At 44.6% G+C, this 22263-nt stretch overlaps 1 protein-coding gene across 5 annotated transcripts in view; it reads left to right on the plus strand.

The window, feature by feature from the left end:
* VPS22 (EAP30/Vps36 family protein) overlaps positions 1–22263 on the plus strand; it is a 60576-nt gene that overhangs the window by 10328 nt on the left and 27985 nt on the right. For all 5 annotated transcript variants that reach the window (XR_015543234.1, XM_087394832.1, XM_087394833.1 and 2 more), the window contains exon 3: positions 21481–21591. Coding sequence is in view for 4 of the 5 variants with exons in the window: in XM_087394832.1 (XP_087250958.1) it covers positions 21481–21591 (111 nt within the window). In the remaining variant the exon portion in view is untranslated. The remainder of the gene's footprint in view (positions 1–21480; positions 21592–22263) is intronic.

Raw genomic sequence — 22263 nt, forward strand, 5'->3', positions numbered from 1 at the left:
TTCTCTCATGCTCATAGAGCTCATGGAGCTCATGCCTCTTCAAGGTTCTTCAGCCTGTGTAGTAGCGACGCCTTCCCCATGAAACCAAGAAGCGCATGGTGCATACTCTTTGTCGCTCACAGGCCTCTGCGTCACTCTGAACCTCCAGCCAGCATAAGCACCTCAAGCAACTACCATAGAGTTTGCTACAAGACTCCGGCCAGAGCCAACTGTGCCACAAAGTTCGTCAACACGAAGCACTTGGAGCCCATATACTCGAAGTTCCTGTAGTCAAAATCCCACACCCGTCACGTACACAATACCACCGCAGCTTCCTTGGCTCACAAAGCTCTCTTCGTCACACACACGATGTCTTCATGCACAAATTTCAGTTTCCTGCTCACGCACGACCTCCCATCAACAACTGCGAGCCTCTCCAACCTCTCTGATCGTTCCCCGTCTGCTCCTTATCGCACTCCAGCCTCTCCCATATCTCGTAGCCCTTATGCTCTTAGAAGCTCCTACACCCGTCGTCTGAGCTTCCCCAGCAGCAGCACCTCTGGCCTGCAGTCTCCTCCAGCTCTTCTGAGCTCCTCCTCATCCACACAGTCGCAACGCGCGCTCCCCTTCTAGAGCTCTCTAGCTCGTATCATATAGTCGCCTCCTTCACGTAGCATGCCAGCTCGTCGTCGAGAAGCATCCCTTCATCCATCACGTAGCCACCTTTGCATGAGCATGATGCCTTCCCAATTAGTCCAGCCACCTCAGCCTAATCTGCCACCTCATCAGTGACATTTTACCACTCTCAAGACATTTCCCCCAAATCACATTAAATGCACATTTTTGGACCTTTAGTCACATGATTCCCACACACATTAGCATGCACATTAAAGCTTGCATGCAACCCCGTACACACACATGAAAAGCCCTTTGACATGGACACCATAACATATCAAATTCCTGTAACATGCAAGTGCACATTGACTCAGGAAAATATACAAAAACCCTTCATGACTTGACTTTGCATGACCCCAAAAACATTTCGCTTGATCACACACTAGACACCCTTGCTTTGGAAGTCTGGTACAACCACATTGCATTTCATCATTTCCCATGAAGTCCCTGCAAAACATACTTTATTATCTCAAAAAACTATACATCAGTCCATCATGCTTGCGAAAGAAAAATCCACAAATGCCAAAAGCCCACACCTACCCTAGATGTGTACAACTATGTGCCTACCCACAGCTATTTACAGTGCTCAAAAACTTGATACAGATTTTGTCCTATCAACGGTTTCAAATTTTGTGCGAGACACACCTGTTTGTGCGAGGTCTTGTATTTTGTTGCAGTTAGCCTGGCGAACTAGAATTGTGTAAATCCTGATTCAAGGCTTCGCTATATGGACAAAGCCAACTCTACTTATAGCTTTGGCCCCAGGACATGGAGATCTCTAATGTGGTCTACTATTTGATGAGCCTTCTCCTTAACTGCTAACCTTGGTCACGATTGGTCTGCCCTTCACCTTCAGAATCTTGACAGAAAGTCGGTGTTAAGAGGTTTGGATGCTGATTGTGTATGGTGGCGTGTATGGTGTGTAAATGTGCATGTGTATGGGCATATAACCGTACAGGGGTCTACACCCACTAGTGTGATGGCATAGTAGCTATGCATGATGGAGTTTATGTTTTCAATCATGTGGATGACTATCACAGGTTACAGTTGCACTATTTATAGTGTTTTTACTTGAGGAGTTTGAGCATCTCCTTGGAAGTTGGACCCATATAGTATGTATGTTGTGCACACACACACGGAAGCGTGTTCCCAAAGATTTACTCAATAAACACTTAATTTAAATAGCCATAAACTGAATTTAATTAATAAGAATATTCCATCAAAATGGTCCCTGCCCACTCCCCCCCAACCTCCAGTGATCTCTGTCCGCACCCCTTCCGCAATTCTCTGCCCTCATGATCTCCCTGCCCGCACGTCTATTGTGCGCTGTCACTCTTTCCCACCCCCCCGGCCCCCCCTTTGCCATGCAGCCTTGTGGCTGTTCTGCAGGCATCTGCGGGTTGCTGTTGCTCCCTGTGGACAGGTTGTTGCTGCACCTGGTTGCAGGGCTTTTGCTCACCCCGTGGTCTTCTGTAGCTGCTCAAGGAGCTCAGATCTTCACTTTTGCTGCATCTTCGGCTGTGGGAGCTCCTTTTCTTGGCTTTGCTGGTTGCGAACCAACTTGGTTGGCTGCTAGGTGGTGGGCCTGAAGCAAGGCAGTTCCTTTGCTGTAGTTACCTTGTTTGGGGCCTTTTTGGGGCTGCTGCTCTCTGTAGAACCCCCTTTCCCCCCCTCTTTTTCCATCTCTCCTCCCCCTTCCCTCTTTTCCCCCGCTTTTTCTTCGTCCTTCCTGCTAGCAGGCCCAGCTTTTGTGTTTGGTACAATCTTGGTTTGGCACCAGGGGCTCTCATGGTAGTCCCTCGACTCCCATAGCCGTTTGGATTACACGTTGATAAGGAAAAAAAGGGAAAGACAGCCAGGAAATTATGTACTTTACCACGTCAGTGTCATAGCTGAGACTTCAAAGGGGTCAGCGGCAATGTGGGCTCGTAGATGATGAGCTTATGCACCAGGTTCCAGAGCATGTGTCTTTGTACTAGGCACCGAGACAAACCCCCCACGAAAACTGACTGAACATGGATCACACAGACTCAGAGAGAACCAAAAGACTACACAGCCCAAAACAGATAAACTTAGAACTGAACTTTCTCCTAAAACTCAGAGAACAGTCAGCCTCAGAATACTATGAACCCACAGCCCGCCATGCTCAGCCAACTACAAACAGCTCGCTATGTCTAGAGATCTCCAAAGCCAAAGTCTTCTCAGTGCACACAAGCTCACAAACTTCCTTACGTGAAGGTAACCAGCAGCGTCCGCAATAGCCCTTCTCTCCCTCTCGATCTGAATTCACCACTTAGCTGTAACCCCGGAGCACCCAGAGCTCCTTTGTGCCAAGCATGCAGGCGGAAATCCCCATCCCGTCACGTATGTATACCTTCATGTGATGGGCGCTCCACCTTTTGCTTACGCACGACCTTCCCTTCATCTACGAGACTCTCTTCCATCTGGTCGTCCAACCTTCTCTTCAAGGAGTCCCCAAGTGCAACGTAGATCCTTCCAGCGTTAGCCCAATCAGCTCCCAACCGCCATCTTCATGTAGCTCCAGCTCACAGTCTAAAAGCTCTCCTTCATCCATAACGTAGCCACCTTTGCATGCGCACCCTCCTTAGTTTGGAAAGCCACCTCAGCAGCACATTTACCACTCTACAATTAAAAATGCAAATACCCCCCAAGGCACATTAAATGCACATTTTGGACCTTTAGTCACACAATTCCCACACATTAGCATGCACATTAAGGCTTGCATGCACCCCCGTAAACCCACATGGAAAGCCCCTTGACATGGTCACCCGAACATATCAAATTCCTGTAACATGCAAGACCGCATTGACTTTGAAAAATAAAAAAAAAACCCCTTCATGACTTGACTTTACATGAACCCAAAAAACATTTCTCTTGACCACACACTGGATTGCTTTGGAAGTCTGGTACAACCACATTGCATTTCATCATTTTTTGTGAAGTCCTTGGAAAACGTACTTTATTGTCTCAAAAAACTATACATCAGTCCATCATGCTTGTGAAAGAAAAATCCACAAATATCAAAAGCCCACACCTACCCTAGATGTGTACATCTATGTGCCTACCCATAGCTATAGACAATGGTCAAAAACTTGATACAGTTTTTGTCCTATCATTTTGCCCATCCCCTAGTCTGCAGACATTCATGTCTTGCAGACAGGGATATATAAGATCTGCATTTCTTCAGAGATATCCTCATCTATGAGGTCTTCCGGCATGTCTTGTTTCATCACAGTAGGTCCACAGTTGCTCACATTCATGATCCTAAGAAAGTATTTCTTTAGTTTGAAGCCATTTACCCTATTCTTATGCTGCTGACCATCCAAATTCTCAAGTTGATAAGAGCCGTTTTTGAATTTCTTCGTCACACGGAAAGGTCCATCCCATTTGGTCGCAAATTTCTTCTTGTAGAATCCAGACTACTGTTGTATCTCAAAACTAGATCACCCTCCTCGATTTTTTTATCTCTGAACTTCCTGTTTGCTCTCTTCAGATTCTCCTCTTGAATTAAAGCATAATGTTCCACCACCTTCTGTCTGAATTGTGCTTCTTGCAAATCCAATAACTGGTTCTGGTAAGTAGAATTTGAATCCTTGTTCATCTTCATTAACATCTGTAGTGCAGGAATTTCTACTTCCAAGGGTAATAGAGCTTCTTTCCTGTAAACAAGATGAAATGGGGAAAATTGGGTGCCTTCTTTTACTGCAACTCTGTAAGCCCATAAAGCCTAGTGCAAAGCAAGGTCCCACTCCGAATTTCTACTTCCAAGGGTAATAGAGCTTCTTTACTGTAAACAAGATGAAATGGTGAAAACTGGGTGCCTTCTTTTACTGCAACTCTGTAAGCCCATAAAGCCTAGTGCAAAGCAAGGTCCCACTCCTTCTCATGTGTTCTGATGATCTTTTCCATGATATTAGTACACTCACCATTAAATTTTTTATTCATCCCATTACACTGAGGATAATAGGGACTGGGATATCTGTGTTCAATTTTCAGCTTACCACACAATAAATCCATCAGTTCACTCCTGAAACTTGGACCTCTATCAGAAAGCAACTCTAGTGGCACACCAAATCTACAGCAGATATCCTCATACACAAACTTGCATACAGATTTTGCATTGACAGCCTGTACTGCTCTTGCTTCAGCCCATCTTGTCAAGTAATCCACATCCGTCAGCACATAATAATTTCCTCTGGCTGTCATGGGTAGAGGACCGATGGCATCTATCCCCCATTTCTAAAAAATATTATAAGCAAACATGATATTTCTGAGTTCTGGATGTAAGATCCTCTTACTCATCTGCTGACACTGTAGGCATGACCTGCACCAATGTCTTATGTCTTTCTGGAGGGATGGCCTCACATATCCTTCTATAAGTATTTTCCTCAGCATGATTTTGAAAGCAAAATGTCCTCCACATACTCCCTCATGATTAGCTTGTAGGATATGAAAATGTCATCCTGCTTCAACATGTATCCACTTGCTTGGTACTATTTCTTTTTGTTTTTCAATAGTATGCTTATTAAGAAATGAAATGTTTTCCTACTGTTCAGTTACGGACAATGGGGACTAGGTCTAGCATTTGAGGGTGGACCCCCTTGCTTGGGGTTATGGGCATTAGTGACCCACAAGAGTGATGGCCTCTCTTTGAGAGGGACATCTAGAAACCACACCCCACCTGAGTACCCAAACATGGGATCAATCAAATGCACAGATTGCATACCGACCTAGGAACCATTCAAGAGAATGTTCCCTGAGCTTTGGGTGTGGGCTTGGCAGCATGCCAAGAGTAATGGAGATACAAGATAAGACGACAAACAAATGAGCTCAGTATGGCTCAATTATGACCTTAGAGTACGTCAATAGATAGTCTAAGATGTTAGGAACCCGTGGGTGCGATCAGAATTAAATTTTGACAACTTTGAAATTTTAGGGTTTTTGGGAGTGACGTGGCAGCTGACACGTGGCAGACTGCCACATGGAATCTGAGCTGGCAGGTCAGTCCCCCACACATGTGGCAGCATGCATGGCAAATGGCAGGGCATGCAGGCCAAGTGTTTGGCCCCAAATCTGGTAGATTTGGGGCAGGTTGTGGGCTGTCCTCTTTGGGACTGCAGCCCACCAAAAATCTGGGACAAGTGTCCACCTTCCACTCTAGGCTTGGGGGGGGGGGGCTGAGCCTATAAAAGAAGGCCTCTCCCCTTCATTCCACACATGAAAATTCTTCTCCCTCCTTTTGGATGATGCAGCAGAACCTCTCCAGCTCCTTGGTTGCAGCCAACTTCTCCCCAGGCCATTCTCTCACCTCAGCAGCACTTTCTCTCTCTACAACAGCACATTCTCTCTCTACAGTTCCAGCCCCTCCTCTCCAGAAATCTGCCTCCTCTCAGCTCTTCTGGAACAGCAGCAGCATCCTCTCTCCTTCACCTAGCCTGGAGCAGCCACAGCCCCTTTCTCTCTCCTGCTGCAGTCTTTCTCTCTCTACTGCAGAATTTCTCTCTCTACTGTTCCAGTCCATTTCCCTTGCAGAAATCTGCCTTTTTGTGCACCTCTGGAACAGCAGCAGCTCCTCTCTTACATCTCCTCCCTTGGGATCAGCATTGGCACTCTCTCTCTACAGCTATCACTCCATGAAAGCTTTCTCTCTCTAGCCTACAGGCTGTTTTTCTAAGCTGTTCTCATTCCAGCCCCATTTCCACACTCTCCTCACCCAAGGTAGCTTCAGAGGCATCAAGGACTTCATCTACAAAAGGGTCAAGTCACGAAGGGAGCCTGTATTGTCAAGTTTATCTCATTTACAGCACTATTTCATGTTGTTTCTACTATCTTTCTAGAAACTAGTGCTTTTCTCTAATGTTGGATGTAAGTGGTGATTGTTGCAGGCTTCTTCCTTGTGGATTGGGCAAGCCAAGAGTTGAAACCTGAGCTTGGAGTTCTTCTTTTTGTTGTCTACCTTGTACATATGCTCTTGAGTCTTGTATCTAGGTCCTAGGTTTTCACTGAGTTCATCAGTTTGGAAGGTGCATTGCACCTTGGTCTTGTATCTCCATTTTCAAGAATAAAGTGAGCCTGGATAAGGGGGGGGGGCCGTCTTGGCCCCTCAATCATATTGCATTTTCCAATGATGTCACTTTGTGTTTAAGCTGTATAAGTCTTAATTCCAGCTTAATTGCAAACTCTTAAGTTCAAGTATATGTGTTTGGCAACTCGCAATCATCTCATTCAAATGCCTCTGCAAAATCCGTTGTCTGAATTGATAGAAAGCACCGAGTAGTTTACATTGGTATCAGAGCTTAGGCAGTGGTCCTGTACTCTGTGCTTTCTCTTGTTGAGTCTCTCCTTCATTAAGTCATCTTGTCATCATGGCAGCCAATGGACCTGACCCTCCTCCTAACCTGCATGAGTGGAGTGCTCTCTTGGCAAACATTGCTCAACGGGTTCAAGTGCTGGAAAGAAGCCAAGCAGAAACTCATGACATAGGGCCCCAATCCCAAGGAAGAGGCCGTGCGGACAACACCAACTCCAACAAGGAGGGAAGATCATCCTCTTCTTCCCCTCCTCGAGGTAGACGGCATCATCGGAGTCCATCTCCTTCGAGACGTCCACGGAGACGAAGGTATGCAAAGCATAAGGTACCTCTTGGAGATAAGCTCTTCAAGTTTACCAAGTACAAGGGAGAGGACAAGCCCGAGGTCTTGCTGGCCTGGATCCGAGACCTCGAGTATTTCTTTGAGGGGGACGAGTACGAAGACAAGGCGAAGATCCGGTTTGCCGTCCTGCACATGCAAGACCGTGCTTCACTCTGGTGGGCAGCTATGGTCAACACTGGACAGCAAGCCCACACCTGGAAGCGCTTCAAGAAGAACTTGATGAGGCACTTCCTGCCTAAGGAGTTTAAGAGAGATACAATGGTGCAGTGGGACATCCTCCGCCAACGCCAAGAAGAGAAAGTCAGTGAGTATGTTGATCGTTTTTGGGATACTTTGTTAAAAGTTCAAGCATTCAGTAGGAAGGATAAAAAAGAGCAGCAAAGGAAGTTCTTTGTTGGCCTACGGTATATCGTTCAGCATGAGGTGGACATTGCCACTCCTACTTCTCTCGAAGACACCATCAACATCGCCTTGAAGGTGGAGAAGAAACAATCTTTCTCCAACAAGCGGAATGGCAGCAACAACAAGCGGAAGTCCCAGGGAACCTCTTCCAAGGAACAAAAGGGTAAGGAGACAGCAAAGGACGCACCAAAAGAACAAAAGTCAGCCAGCCAGCCTCCTTCGAAGAAAGCAGCCCGCACTTTCAGCTCATTGTCTCCACAACAGAAGCAAAAGTATTACTCCGAAGGGCGGTGTTTCAAGTGTGGCGATCGAGGCCACAACTTCTACGAATGCCCTCAAGCTGCCAAAAACAGTAGCAACAAAGAAGCAGCCCTCAAAAAGCCAGTTTTGGTAGTTAACAAGGTGGAAGCACCTCCAGAAAAGGGAGCTGTAAACGACACCCATAGTTTGTTGAAAACATGGGGTCAGGTAAAGGATCAATCCGCTTTGTTTTTGTTCGATAGTGGAGCTACTCACAACTTTATTTCTCATGAGATGGCACAGAACCTCGGGATAGCCCCAGAGGATAAAGGAGAAGCCTTGGAGGCAACTGCAGCCTTCAAGAACCAAGAAGAGAAGGTGTACCCCATCATCGGCAAGCTTCGGGTACACATCCAGGGGTACTTGGATCATCTACCCTTCATGGTGGCACCACTTCAAGGATCAGATGTAATTCTCGGCATGCCCTGGCATAAGCAAGTCAACCCCCGAATCGATTATGTGAAGAATATTCTAACCCTCCAACATAAGGGTAGAGATGTGAGCATTACAGCGGGAGTTTCAGGAAACACCATTCCTATGGTAAGTCATGCACGATCTCCCAATTTGCTTAAGAAAGGAGTATGTTCTTTTCTAGTGTTTGTACGCGATAAGCAACCAAGTGAAGAAAAGTCAGATCCTCTCACAAAAGAAAGATTAGATTTCCTTCAGGAATTCTCTAGTTGCTTCTCTCAGGAACTTCCTAGTCACCTCCCTCTTGAGAGACCAGAGGATCACAAAATTGACATAGTTCCAGGGTCTTCACCTCCAAATAGACCCCCATATAGAGTTAGTCTATCTTCAAGCAAGTCCAAGAACTCTTGGACAAGGGATTGATCCAACCCAGTAGTTCTTCTTTTTGCTCTCCTGTCTTACTAGTCCAAAAGAAGGATAAAACCTTCAAGATGTGCATAGACTATAGAGCCTTAAACAAACAGACGGTTAAGAATCGTTTCCCAATTCCTCGTATAGACGATATCTTTGATCGTTTAGGAGGATTTGAAATTTTCAGCCGCATAGATCTTAAGAGTGGCTACCATCAGGTACGATGTTGTACCTGAGGACATTCATAAAACAGCCTTCCGAACCACATTTGGGCTGTATGAATATATGGTAATGCCATTTGGCCTTACTAATGCCCCAACCACGTTCAATCGACTGATGGAACGGTTGTTCAGGAACTATAGACAGTTCACTGCCGTCTTCTTTGATGACATCCTCATTTTCAGCAAGAATGAGGAAGAGCATAAGGAACATCTAAAGATTGTATTTCAAATCTTAGCTGAAAATGCTCTTCACATCAATGAGAAGAAAAGTGAGTTCTTTCTTCCTGAGATTCACTATCTTGGTCACATTATCTCACGAGAAGGTGTTCGTATGGACCCAGCCAAGATACAGACAATTGTAGAGTGGCCTGACTTGAAGAATGCCCATGAGGTAAGGTCTTTTCTAGGCCTATGCTCATATTACCGAAGGTTTATTTGGCATTTTGCTGAACTTGCAGCCCCTCTACATGATCTCACTAAGAAAAATCTGAAGTTCAGATGGACCCAAAAAGAAAAGGACTCTTTTAATGCTCTAAAGCATGCCCTGACTACAGCTCCTGTACTTATCATTCCTGACTTAAGGAAACCATTCCTAGTAGCAGCTGATGCCAGTGGCGATTGCCTTGGGGCTTCTCTTACCCAGGATGGTCATGCTGTGGCCTTTGAAAGCCGACGGCTAAGAGATGCTGAACTTCATTATGATATCCATGAAAAAGAACTCTTAGCTGTAATTCATGCTCTCAAACTTTGGAAACATTATCTTTTAGGGATAGATTTTCTTGTAAAAACTGATCATGAAAGTCTTAAATATTTTCTAACTCAACCTCTGATTAGAGAGAGACATATGAAATGGTCCTACCTTTTTGCAATCATTTCATTTTCAGATACAATATACTCCTGGAAAAGAGAATGTAGTGGCTGATGCCCTTTCTCGTAGACCACGGCTTCACCATATTTCAGTTCCCTATCATGATGAGCTAACAGCCCTCAAAGAATTCTATGAGGGAGATGCTGATTTTGCTCAGCCATGGGCACATTTGAAAGATGGAGGCACCCATCATGCCTACCACATCAGGGATGGCTATTTATTCATGGAGAACAAACTATGTATCACAAAGCAGCTTAGATCTAAAGTGATGGAGGAAAGCCATAACCCACCCTATGCTGGTCATAGGGGTATTGTGGCCACTTTTTCAGCCATGGATAAAATTTTCTACTGGCCTAATATGAAAAAGGACACTGCTGCCTACATTTCAGCTTGTCTCGCATGTCAAAAAGCTAAGTATGAGAGAGGAAAACCCAAGGGTTTACTTCAGCCCCTACCCATTCCTGAGAGACCATGGGAACACATCACCATGGACTTCATTACAGGAATTCCCAGGACCAATCAAAATCATGACATGATTTGGGTGATAGTAGATCGATTCAGCAAGCAAGCCCACTTCATTCCTTGCAGAAAGAATCTCAAGGCACCTGAAGCTGCCCATTTATTTATTAGACACATCTTTAGACACCACGGCATGCCCAAGTCTATAGTATCAGATAGAGACTCAAAGTTCACTAGTAACTTCTGGCAGGCTTTGTTTGAGAACCTTGGAACTCTTCTAAGTTTCTCCTCAGCTTTTCATCCTCAAACGGATGGCCAAACTGAAGTTACGAATAGTACACTCTTGGATTTGCTGAAATATTATGTGCATGACCAGCAAACCTTATGGGAGAAATTCCTTCCTCTTGTGGAGTTTGCTTATAACAACACAATTCATTCCTCCACTGGAAAAGCTCCTTTCGAAATTGTATATGGTAGATCTTTACCAACTCCACTCATGCAAACAAAAGAGAAAATCTTTGCCGCTGATCAATTCGTGGAGGATTATGACTCTGCTTATGCCACAGTTCGAGCAGCCATTCAAAAGGCACAGGAGAAACAAAGAGCAGCTGCAAATAAAAGACGGAGGGCGTTTGCAGTGAAAGAAGGCCAATGGGTCTTATTGAAATTTGAGAAAGCCCGGTTAAAAACCAAAGTGGGCACAAAGCGCATCTACTTCAAGCTATCCTTTCGATATTATGGTCCTTTTCAGGTATTGCAGGTAATAAATGATGTCTCAGTGCGATTAAGACTTCAAGAGCATTGGAAGATCCACAATGTCTTCCACGTAAGCTTGGTGAAACCCTTCATTGGGGAACCACCTCAAGAGCCCACACTGGACGATGCACCTGAAGTAGAGGACTTGAGATCTTGTTGATCCCAGAGCAAATTATTTTGCATAACTTCACTACGGGACGACGAGGCACAACTCGCAAAATGTACCTTTTGAAGTTCAGAGGGCTCCCATCCACCGATGCCCAATAGGTGGACAGAGCTACCTTTCAGGAGTGTTCTGAAATCCTGGATGCTTATGAGGAAGCATTTCAGTTGCGGACAACCGAATGAAAGACGGAGGGAATGTCATCCTGCTTCAACATGTATCCACTTGCTTGGTACTATTTCTTTTTGTTTTTCAATAGTATGCTTATTAAGAAATGAAATGTTTTTCTATTGTTCAGTTACGGACAATGGGGACTAGGTCTAGCATTTGAGGGTGGACCCCCTTGCTTGGGGTTATGGGCATTAGTGACCCACAAGAGTGATGGCCTCTCTTTGAGAGGGACATCTAGAAACCACACCCCACCTGAGTACCCAAACATGGGACCAATCAAATGCACAGATTGCATACCGACCTAGGAACCATTCAAGAGAATGTTCCCTGAGCTTTGGGTGTGGGCTTGGCAGCATGCCAAGAGTAATGGAGATACAAGATAAGACGACAAACAAATGAGCTCAGTATGGCTCAATTATGACCTTAGAGTACGTCAATAGATAGTCTAAGCTGTTAGGAACCCGTGGGTGCGATCAGAATTAAATTCTGACAACTTTGAAATTTTAGGGTTTTTGGGAGTGACGTGGCAACTGACACGTGGAATCTGAGCTGGCAGGTCAGTCCCCCACACATGTGGCAGCATGCATGGCAAATGGCAGGGCATGCAGGCCAAGTGTTTGACCCCAAATCTACCAAAATCTGGTAGATTTGGGTAGGTTGTGGGCTGTCCTCTTTGGGACTGCAGCCCACCAAAAATCTGGGACAAGTGTCCACCTTTCACTCTAGGCCTAGGGGGGGGGGGGCTGAGCCTATAAAAGAAGGCCTCTTCCCTTCATTCCACACATGAAAATTTCGTCACTTTTCTTCTCCCTCCTTTTGGATGATGCAGCAGAACCTCTCCAGCTCCTTGGGTGCAGCCAGCTTCTCCCCAGGCCATTCTCTCACCTCAGCAACACTTTCTCTCTCTACAACAGCACATTCTCTCTCTACAGTTCCAGCCCCTCCTCTCCAGAAATCTGCCTCCTCTCAGCTCTTCTGGAACAGCAGCAGCATCCTCTCTCCTTCGCCTAGCCTGGAGCAGCCACAGCCCCTTTTTCTCTCCTGCTGCAGTCTTTCTCTCTCTACTGCAGAATTTCTCTCTCTACTGTTCCAGTCCATTTCCCTTGCAGAAATCTGCCTTTTTGTGCACCTCTGGAACAGCAGCAGCTCCTCTCTTACATCTCCTCCCTTGGGATCAGCATTGGCACTCTCTCTCTACAGCTATCACTCCATAAAAGCTTTCTCTCTCTTGCCTACAGGCTGTTTTTCTAAGCTGTTCTCATTCCAGCCCCATTTCCACACTCTCCTCACCCAAGGTAGCTTCAGAGGCATCAAGGACTTCATCTACAAAAGGGTCAAGTCACGAAGGGAGCCTGTATTGTCAAATTTATCTCATTTACAGCACTATTTCATGTTGTTTCTACTATCTTTCTAGAAACTAGTGCTTGTCTCTAATGTTGGATGTAAGTGGTGATTGTTGCAGGCTTCTTCCTTGTGGATTGGGCAAGCCAAGAGTTGAAACCTGAGCTTGGAGTTCTTCTTTTTGTTGTCTACCCTGTACATATGCTCTTGAGTCTTGTATCTAGGTCCTAGGTTTTCACTGAGTTCATCAGTTTGGAAGGTGCATTGCACCTTGGTCTTGTATCTCCATTTTCAAGAATAAAGTGAGCCTGGATAAAGAGGGAGCCCCGTCTTGGCCCCTCAATCATATTGCATTTTCCAATGATGTCACTTTGTGTTTAAGCTGTATAAGTCTTAATTCCAGCTTAATTGCAAACTCTTAAGTTCAAGTATATGTGTTTGGCAACTTGCAATCATCTCATTCAAATGCCTCTGCAAAATCCGTTGTCTGAATTGATAGAAAGCACCGAGTAGTTTACAGAAAAACTTCCTCATGCCAGGGAATTCTTCTGAGCACCATGTCAGCGCCCTTCATGTAAAGAACATCATTAATCAGACAATAGGAGGTACAACTTTTAATACATCTGTATCTTCTTTGTTTCGGAACTTCTTCAAGCACTTTACCAGTTAGCAGGAAGCAACAGCAAGGTGGAAGGGATCTAGACAGAGAGTCTACATATGCTCGAGGTGGAGCACGCGGGCTCAAACATCTAGAAGTGTCAGGCTTGTAGTAGAAGGACCTTTTGGTATTGTATCCTGTCCTAGTTTCTGGACGGACGGAAATATATAGTGTTGCTTCTATATTTGTCTCTTAGTATTGTCTATTTACTGGCTTGCACATCTACATTAAGTTAAGAAGTTTGTGATTCCACACCTCACATCACACTGTGTGAGCTTCAGGGCATTACTATCAGTCTTCCGCTGTGCGTATCCTCTGTTGGAGCATTTTTAACAAGATGTACCTTAATATACAATTGCGAGATCAGCCAACAATTTCCATGGATGAGGACCTCACCCCCCTACAGGTTGAGGAGAGGCGCTCCCTATTGTAGCAGCGGGATCATGCTCGTAAGGATGAGAAGTGGACAGTAGTACAAGATGGACGACTTATTACAGGCTCCCGTCAGGCATCAGCCCCCCCTCCCACATAAGTAGGCGGGGTCTATGAGACTTAGATCTTCAAGACCCTATCTTGTACCATTTGGAGCTGTAATGATACATTATGGTCAGAACCAAGGACTTCTCGGAATCCTATACAGGGCGCGATAGTCTTCTACATAAAGACACATCAGAGTCGAGAGTGCCCACTACCAGTAGTTAGCAGATACACACGGGAGTCTGCCTGTAGAGATGAGACTAGGGACACAGGGAGAGTACTAGGGTCAGGAGGAGTAGCAATTCTTTACAGATCCACCCTTTTGGGGACCATTTCAGTAGATCAGAGAGATGCACATTCCAGGTTTCTTTGGATTTGGATCCGACACATGGACAGCCAGGATGCAATATTCTACTTCCTTCCCGAGACCTCCCACTTTGCTAGAGATATTCGCGATGAGACTGAGACATCTCCATTTGCAGTTCTCTTGTAGTCATTGTTGACTTCTCAAGCTGCGGAGAAGTCCTCGTAGTTAGAGACTTCAACGCGAGGACAGGCACCTGCTAGGTACCACTCCTCGATTTCAGGGATGATTCCATTCTATTGCCAGACATTGACCTTGAGGGTGTAGATATGCTACGGGTTTGGGCTGACAGATGAGGGCCGGTCACATCTTAAGGGCCGTCCTTTTTTTATCTTGGCAGGATGCATGATCTCATTATCTATAATGGTCTTGACAAATGGCCCGCCTCAGGTGGTCTCACATGCTCCCCACATGGGGGAGGCTCTAGCGTTGTTGATTACATCATGGGATCCCCTACCTTCACATCTTGCATCATTGATTTTACTGTAGCACCTCTTCCTCCAGGATCTGTATCATACCTACTTATTCTTTAGTATTTCCACTCCCCGTTCCACAGCACCTTCCACCCCACTGATTTCTTACTCCACCTATCATGACATACGCTTTGACCGCGATCACTCACCTATTACTCGGGCCGTCTGTACATACTTCTCGCTTATAGTAACTTCATATCCCTATTAGAGGATCGCGTTGCCCTGATCACCCGCTCATTACACGAGGCTGCGCTTCATGCTTTTCCTTACACCACTCACTCCACCCTCCCACCACCACCCCGGACCGTATCTTGAAATAGGTGGTACGATGATGAGTGGAAGGCTTGGGGAGTGAAGGATGCCGTTATGAAACTTCATAATGGCCGAGCGAAGGATCACGAGGGGCTATGCACTAAGTTCATTGCATACGGTATTAATCTCCTAGTCTCGATCTTAGCAATGCACTTTAATGAAGTGGTTTGCTTGGGGTTTCCATGCACCTGGACCATTAACACTATTTCACCCATCCACAAGACAGGGGATCCCATGAGCCCGGAGAACTACATGACCATTATGGTGGGACATGCCATGTCCAAGATTTATGCATCAGTGCTTGATTCCGAGGTCAATCGATTTGCAGAGTGTCGAGGACTTGGAGAAGCAGGACAGGCTGGGTTCCAGTGGGATCATGGGACCATGGATCACATTCTCACACTCATGTGTATAATCGAGGAGGCGAGGATACGGAAGCGGAGGGTTTACTGTTGCTCTGTGGACTTCCGCAAAGCATTTGATACGGTCTCGAGAGCCCGTCTCCTTCGGCGCCTACAGGATTCGGGTTATGGCCAAGAGATCATTTGGGCTGTCATGGCACTTTACGAGAGTCTCAGGCAGAGTCCAGGCAAGGTCGCGGCGGACAGACAAGATCATGAGCACTATTGGGGTCAAACAAGGGTGTCCCTTATCATCTACCCTATTTGGCCTCTACATTGACGAGCTCGAGATAGTAATGTGGATATGTGGAGGGATGGATTGCTATATTTTCCATCCACTATTTTCAATATTCTAATTTTTTATTCAAAGCATTTATTAGTTCCTTTAAGAATACGTCTGGTTGTTAGTTTGATGTCCTTTGTATTTTGGAGACGTCCTTTGTAATTTCAAGTTAAAGATTAAGCAATACATATGTATTTTCTAATTAACAATATACTAAAAAATTATGCTTTATAATGGATTTGCCAACCTCCCAAGTTATGTGTCAATGATATTTATGAGCTTTCATGATTGTCCATGCACATGCTAGTCTCTTCCCTTACCAATGACTCTATTGTTTGAAAATATGAGAAAATAAAAAACAAAACGGTGCATGTCACTATTGTCCGGTCGTCACGGTTGGGAATCTCTAAGAGGTAAAAGATTGATGGTTAGAGGGAAAGGGCCCTGGGAGCCCTTTCTCGGGAGAGAAGCTTCGGGAAGGCTGCGAGCCGCCTTTTTTGGTGCCTTCTCGACAAGAAAAGGGCGACCAAGGTCCTTTCTTGACCTTCAATGGCCGTAGAGGGGCTCCAGAGACACCTTGACGCATTATAGTCTTTTTGCGAGTCTCATGATTTGAAGGTCAACCTTGATAAAACCAAGATTATTGTCTTCAATACATCTCGAGCCGTCATGCACCAGGAGGAGTTCACGTTTGATGGGTCGCCTGTTAAGATAGTTTCATCATACACGTATTTGGGGGTTGTCTTCTCCAGATCCATCTTCACTATGAGACCTGTGATGCAGGCCCACCTGGATAGGGGATATGCTTCATTGGCCAGACTAGAGAGACAGTGCTTCCGCTCGCACTTTCAAGATCCATGGACCAAGGGGTTGCTTTTTGACTCCTTGGTCCATGCAGCGGGGATGTATGGGAGCCCTTGTTGGGGGCAAGACTTGTTGGATATAGAGTGGGCTCGTGTGGAGCGGCTACAGGTTCTCATGCTATCGCAGATGATTTGTGGTAAGCCGTCCGTTCCTCACTAGATCATTCAGGCTGAATTTGGGTCATCCCCATTATTGCTAGATGCTGCATTTCAGGTCATCATGTATCTACACCGAGTCAAGAAGTATGGGGATTACACTTCTGGGCGCAACAGACTACCTTGACTAGCTTTGTCCTCCTCTATGGCACTTTCAGCAGGGGGATCAAAGATGCTTGTATACATGCACTGAGAGATGGTTTGAGTGACTAGGGATCCACATGGATACTCCCTCCCTTCTAGTACAATATGGATGCTTCGTTTTTTACCCTCCTGTCTCACGAGGTCAACCAGGTAATCCGTCAGGATCTCTTGCAGCTACACACATTCCGGACCTGGTTGGGACCGAGCAAGCTCCCAGTGAAGCTCAGCTTCTACAGAGATCATTGCTTGCACATCACAAAGGACTCATTGAGGATCTCTATTGGGTAGTTCTGGGTCTCTTCACATAGACTTCGTATTGAGAGCGGTAGAGCAGAGGGCATATCTAGGAAGAGGTGCGTATGCACATTATGTGACATGCAGGAGGTTGAGACGGAGGAACACTTCATCTTTAGGTGCCCTGTTTACTATGAGATCCGAGGGCGTTTCTATAGCCTCTTCTGAGATAATTTTGTGGTTTTGTCTCGGTTTTGTCTCGGTTCCTCTCCTTCCCAGACCAGAGATGTTTGACGGGCTTCATCTATGAGGTAGTCAGGCAACGTGAGAGGATACTTCGATCACGGAGATAGGAGCAGACTTCTTCCTTAGTAGATCCTTCTCAAAGCTCTATCATGGAGTTCTTCTTGCCAGATCACATGGACACCCACGAGATGAGGCTTCGACATGATCGTGATCTAGAGCCAGTGACACGATAGCTCAGATAGAGGGTCGATGCGTAGATTACACTTGGAGACATCCCCTCTCTGTTTAGAGTTGGAGCTTGACCGATAGGGGTTACTGTGGCGCTTGTTAGACGCAGAGCTATGACTAGGAGATGTCACAGAGTCGCACCCGTGAGCAGCTGATAGCACTCTATCGCCGATTTCATGCCTCCATTGCCTCATCCACCCTGATGTCCTGATGGCGATGATGATGATGATTTGTAGTCGACCACTGGCATGACGACGTTGTACTTAGTACTATCATTTTGTATTTTTGCATTCTACATTGGCGTGGATGCTTGTTTAGTAGCTCCACCCCCACAGCTTGTTTGTACCAGGTTGTTCATAGTCTCATAGACCCATCGGTCTTCCGAAGACTTTAATAAACTTATTTCTCTCTCTCTCTCTCTCTCTCTCTCTCTCTCTCTTCTCACGCTTTCGCACGTGCAGCACTACTCTCACACGATGGAGGGCGAGGGGTGTCACGCCTTCTTGATTGGCATGGTTATATGAGGCTACAGGATCCCCCTATCGAATGAATAAGATAGAGCTAGAGGAGGTGGAAAAGCAAGTTGCGGACTTGCTAGAGAAAGGTCTAATCAGGCCAAGTAGTTCGCCTTTTGGGGCTCCAGTTCTTTTAGTGAAAAAGAAGGATGGAACCTTTAGGATGTGTATTGATTATAGAGCCCTTAACAAGTTGACAATTAAGAATAGGTTTCCTATACCTAGAGTTGATGACTTGTTAGACTCCTTGAAAGGTGCCAGGGTATTTAGCAAATTGGATTTAAAGTCGGGATATCATCAAGTTAGGATGAGGGAAGAAGATGTGCATAAGACTGCCTTTAGAACACAAACAGGACATTATGAATTTGTAGTTATGTCCTTTGGGTTGACTAATGCACCTGCTACCTTTTGTAGGCTAATGAGAAGAGTTCTTCGACCATACATAGGCAAGTTTGTAGTTGTGTTCTTTGATGATATTTTAATTTTTAGCCAAAATGAAGAACACAAGCAACATCTTGGACAAGTCATGGAATTGCTTCGAGAGAACCAACTCTTCCTGAATATTAAAAAGAGTGAGTTCTTTAAGAGAGAAATAGAATATTTAGGCCATGTCATCAATGAACATGGGATTCAGGTTGATCCAACCAAGATGAAAGCTATAAAGGAATGGCCTGTGCCTACGAACGTACATGAACTAAGATCTTTTCTTGGTTTATGTAGTTATTATAGGAGATTCATTTTGAATTTCTCTAAGATTGAATCACCACTTACTGATCTACTATGAAGCAATCAATGTATCACTGGAGTGATAGACATTTGAGTGCCTTTGAGAATTTGAAGGTTGCTTTAATGACTAGCCCTGTGTTAGTTTTGCCGGATTTTGATAAGCCTTTCTTTGTCATATGTACTGATGCTAGTGGTACATCTATTGGAGCGGTACTAACACAAGAGGGACATCCCATAGCCTTTGAAAGTCGAAAACTTCAAAGTGCTGAATTAAAGTATAGCACATATGAGAAGGAACTATTAGCCATAGTTCATGCTTTGAAGTTGTGGAGACATTATCTTTATGGATCTGACTTCAAGGTCAAGACAGATCATCAGAGTATTAAACATTTGTTTTCTCAACCAATAGTTTCACCTCGGCAAATCAAGTGGGTAGAATATCTCCAAGGGTTTGGTCAACCCGAGTTAGAATATCAACCCAGTAAGGAGAACGTAGTTGCAGATGCACTAAGTCGTAGACCTAGTATCAACTATGTCTCCGTAGTGAGAGAAGAATCTCTTAGTGCAATGAAGGATGCCTACAAAGGTGATAAAGAATTTGGGGCTATCTTCTTAGAGGACGTTTCATTTGTGTACCCTCCACTTTTAGATCCCTAGTTTTTGAGGAGATGCATAGTAGTCCCTATTCTGGTCATAGAGATATTAGAGGAACCATTGATAGAATTGAAAGATATTTCTATTGGTTAGGATTGAGAAAGGACGTAACTACTTTAGTCCAACAGTGCTTAACTTGTCAAAAGGTTAAGAGTGATCATGGTAAGATACCAGGATTACTTCAGCCATTACCCATACCTAGTGAAAGATGGGAGCATATTACTATGGATTTTGTGTTAGGATTTCCAAAGACAAGGACACAAAATGAGCAAATCCTCACTGTTATTGATAGACTTAGTAAACAAGCCCATTTCATTCCATGTAAGAAGAACATCATTGCTAAGTTATTTATTAAGAAAATCTTTAGATTACATGGATTACCTAAATCCATTATATCAGATAATGATCCCAAGTTCCAAAGCCAATTTAGGCGAGCTCTTTTTGAGGACTTGGCGAGCTCTTTTTGAGCTCTTATGATCATCTATGGCCAAGTCCTTCCCACACCCGTTGCACATTTAGGAGATAGGATTTTGGCTGCTGATCAGTTTGCTGAAGATGTGCAGGAAGTACTTACACAGGACAAATCACATATTCAGCGAGCTTAAGAAGTGTACAAGAAGTCTGCGAATAAGAAGCGATAGGATGTACATTATGAAGAGGGAGACTGGATTCTTTTAAAGATTGACAAAAGGCATATAAAGACAATCCGAGGAAATACCAAGTTTGTAAAGCTAGCAGTAAAATATTATGGGCCTTTCCAGGTTTTAGAGGTTATACATCCAGAAGGAACTCCAACATCATACAGATTGACATTGCCTACTAGCTGGAGGATGAAGAATGGTTTCCATGTTAGCATCTTGAAGCCATTTAAAGGTGAACCACCGGTGAGGCCTATTGAAGAAGAACCAGAACTTGAAGACGGGGCAGAATTACTTGTTCCGGAACGAATACTATTCCATGAGGTCAGGAGTACCAGGAATAGACAGAGATCTCGATATTTGGTAAAGTTTAAAGGAGATCCTATGAAAGATGGTCAATGGTTCGATGAAGATCACTTGAAGGATTACCCCACACTTGTTGAAGATTATTTGAAGGCACACAGATGAGGACATCTGCTTTTCTAAGCAAGAGGGCATGTCACGACATGATTATTTGTATTAGATCCATGTGGATCATTCTAGGGAATCTGGCGATTACCCTATGGTTGTAACATTGTAAATTGGCCAATTGAATATAATAAAATATGCACGTATGCATTAGGTTGTAGGATGGTTAGGAAAGGGTAGCATTGTGCATGGGTATTGCATCAATCAATGGTAGGCATAAAGAGTGATAGGCTAAGGGTAGAATAATGAGGTATGCCCAAGGGATTCCAAGAGGCATGAGGGTTGCACCCTCTCGTGGGATTCATGGTGTGTGAGTATGGGCATTTTGCAGGCATATGGATATGGATTGTGTGGAGCATGTGGAGAAGAGTCTAGCAAAAATACACTCACGTGGGCACTCCTTCCACCCCATTTGGAGGACCAATACTTCTCAATTTATGCATCATCTACACACATGTGCATCTCTGCATTGAAGAGCGTGACAGAACTAATGACATTGTGCATGCAGGAGATTTGTCTTGTTCTTTGCTTGTGCATGACCTATCTTTCCTTCTATTTAGATGTTGTCCTTGAGATGTTTCCTCCCTCTTGCAATCTCTAAACGTACATCTATGAAAAGATTTACATTGGTTATATGAGATTTTATTAGTCTTTTATATTACAAATGGTGGAAAAGTTGGTTTGATTATCTTATCATTTGTGACTTCAGGTGTTTTATTTTCATTCATTGATGTTCAAGTTCAAAATTATGATCTTGGCTCTTTTTCCACTTTACTAACGTATACTTAACCTGTGAGAACATGCTGCAGGACCAATACAAGTTGCTTGGTGAAAATGTAGCGAAAATCAGGACAGATCTTATGAAAGAGCAACTAAGCACTTTTAGAAGCCAACTTGAAGAGTTTGCAAGAAAGCACAAGGTAGCTCCAATATGCTTTTGAGAAGTTGTGTTTCAGGATCTTATTGTGCCTTTATGTTTGAGGAACAAAGTGGTGGGCCACATCCAATGAGTCCCTCCTATATCATGATAGCGGTTGGAGTCTTAAGTTAATATATGCGTGGTGAAAAGTTCCAATGGTGCTTTATGTTGATGTTTATTACTTTGCATCGTGAGGACGACTTTGGGTGATCAAATCCTTGTTTGCTGGGAGGTGTGTGTGTGGGTGTGTGAGACATTCCAAATACTACAACAAAGACACACAGATGGATGCGCGCACAAATTTTCTGACGGAATATTTTGACTTATGGATTACTTGTATTGTATAAAGGTTCCCTTAGTAACAAGCTTCAAAGATCTAGGAATTACCAATTTAAGATCAGAGATTGGGAATCTCTGCTTGGAGGAATGAGGAATGGTAAAGAGTTGGGATTATGATGGTGACCCCCCCAGTTGTGATCCCTCAAATGAGGACATGGTGGAGGTTTATCAGCAGCAGGGGTTTGGGACAGGCCACATGGGCAGGACTAAAGTCTGCACGTGCAGCCTACCCTGTAGGTAGCATGCAGAGATGCTGCAGCAGGACCTAACAAAAGACACCAGACTGGAATGGAACTGGTCTTGTGAAGGACAGACTGTGCCAGTCCATTCATGA

The sequence above is a fragment of the Dipteris shenzhenensis genome, chromosome 23, assembly GCF_047967505.1.
Source record: "Dipteris shenzhenensis isolate YYH24624 ecotype China chromosome 23, Dip_SZ_1.0, whole genome shotgun sequence".
In the NCBI taxonomy this organism is placed as follows: domain Eukaryota; kingdom Viridiplantae; phylum Streptophyta; class Polypodiopsida; order Gleicheniales; family Dipteridaceae; genus Dipteris; species Dipteris shenzhenensis.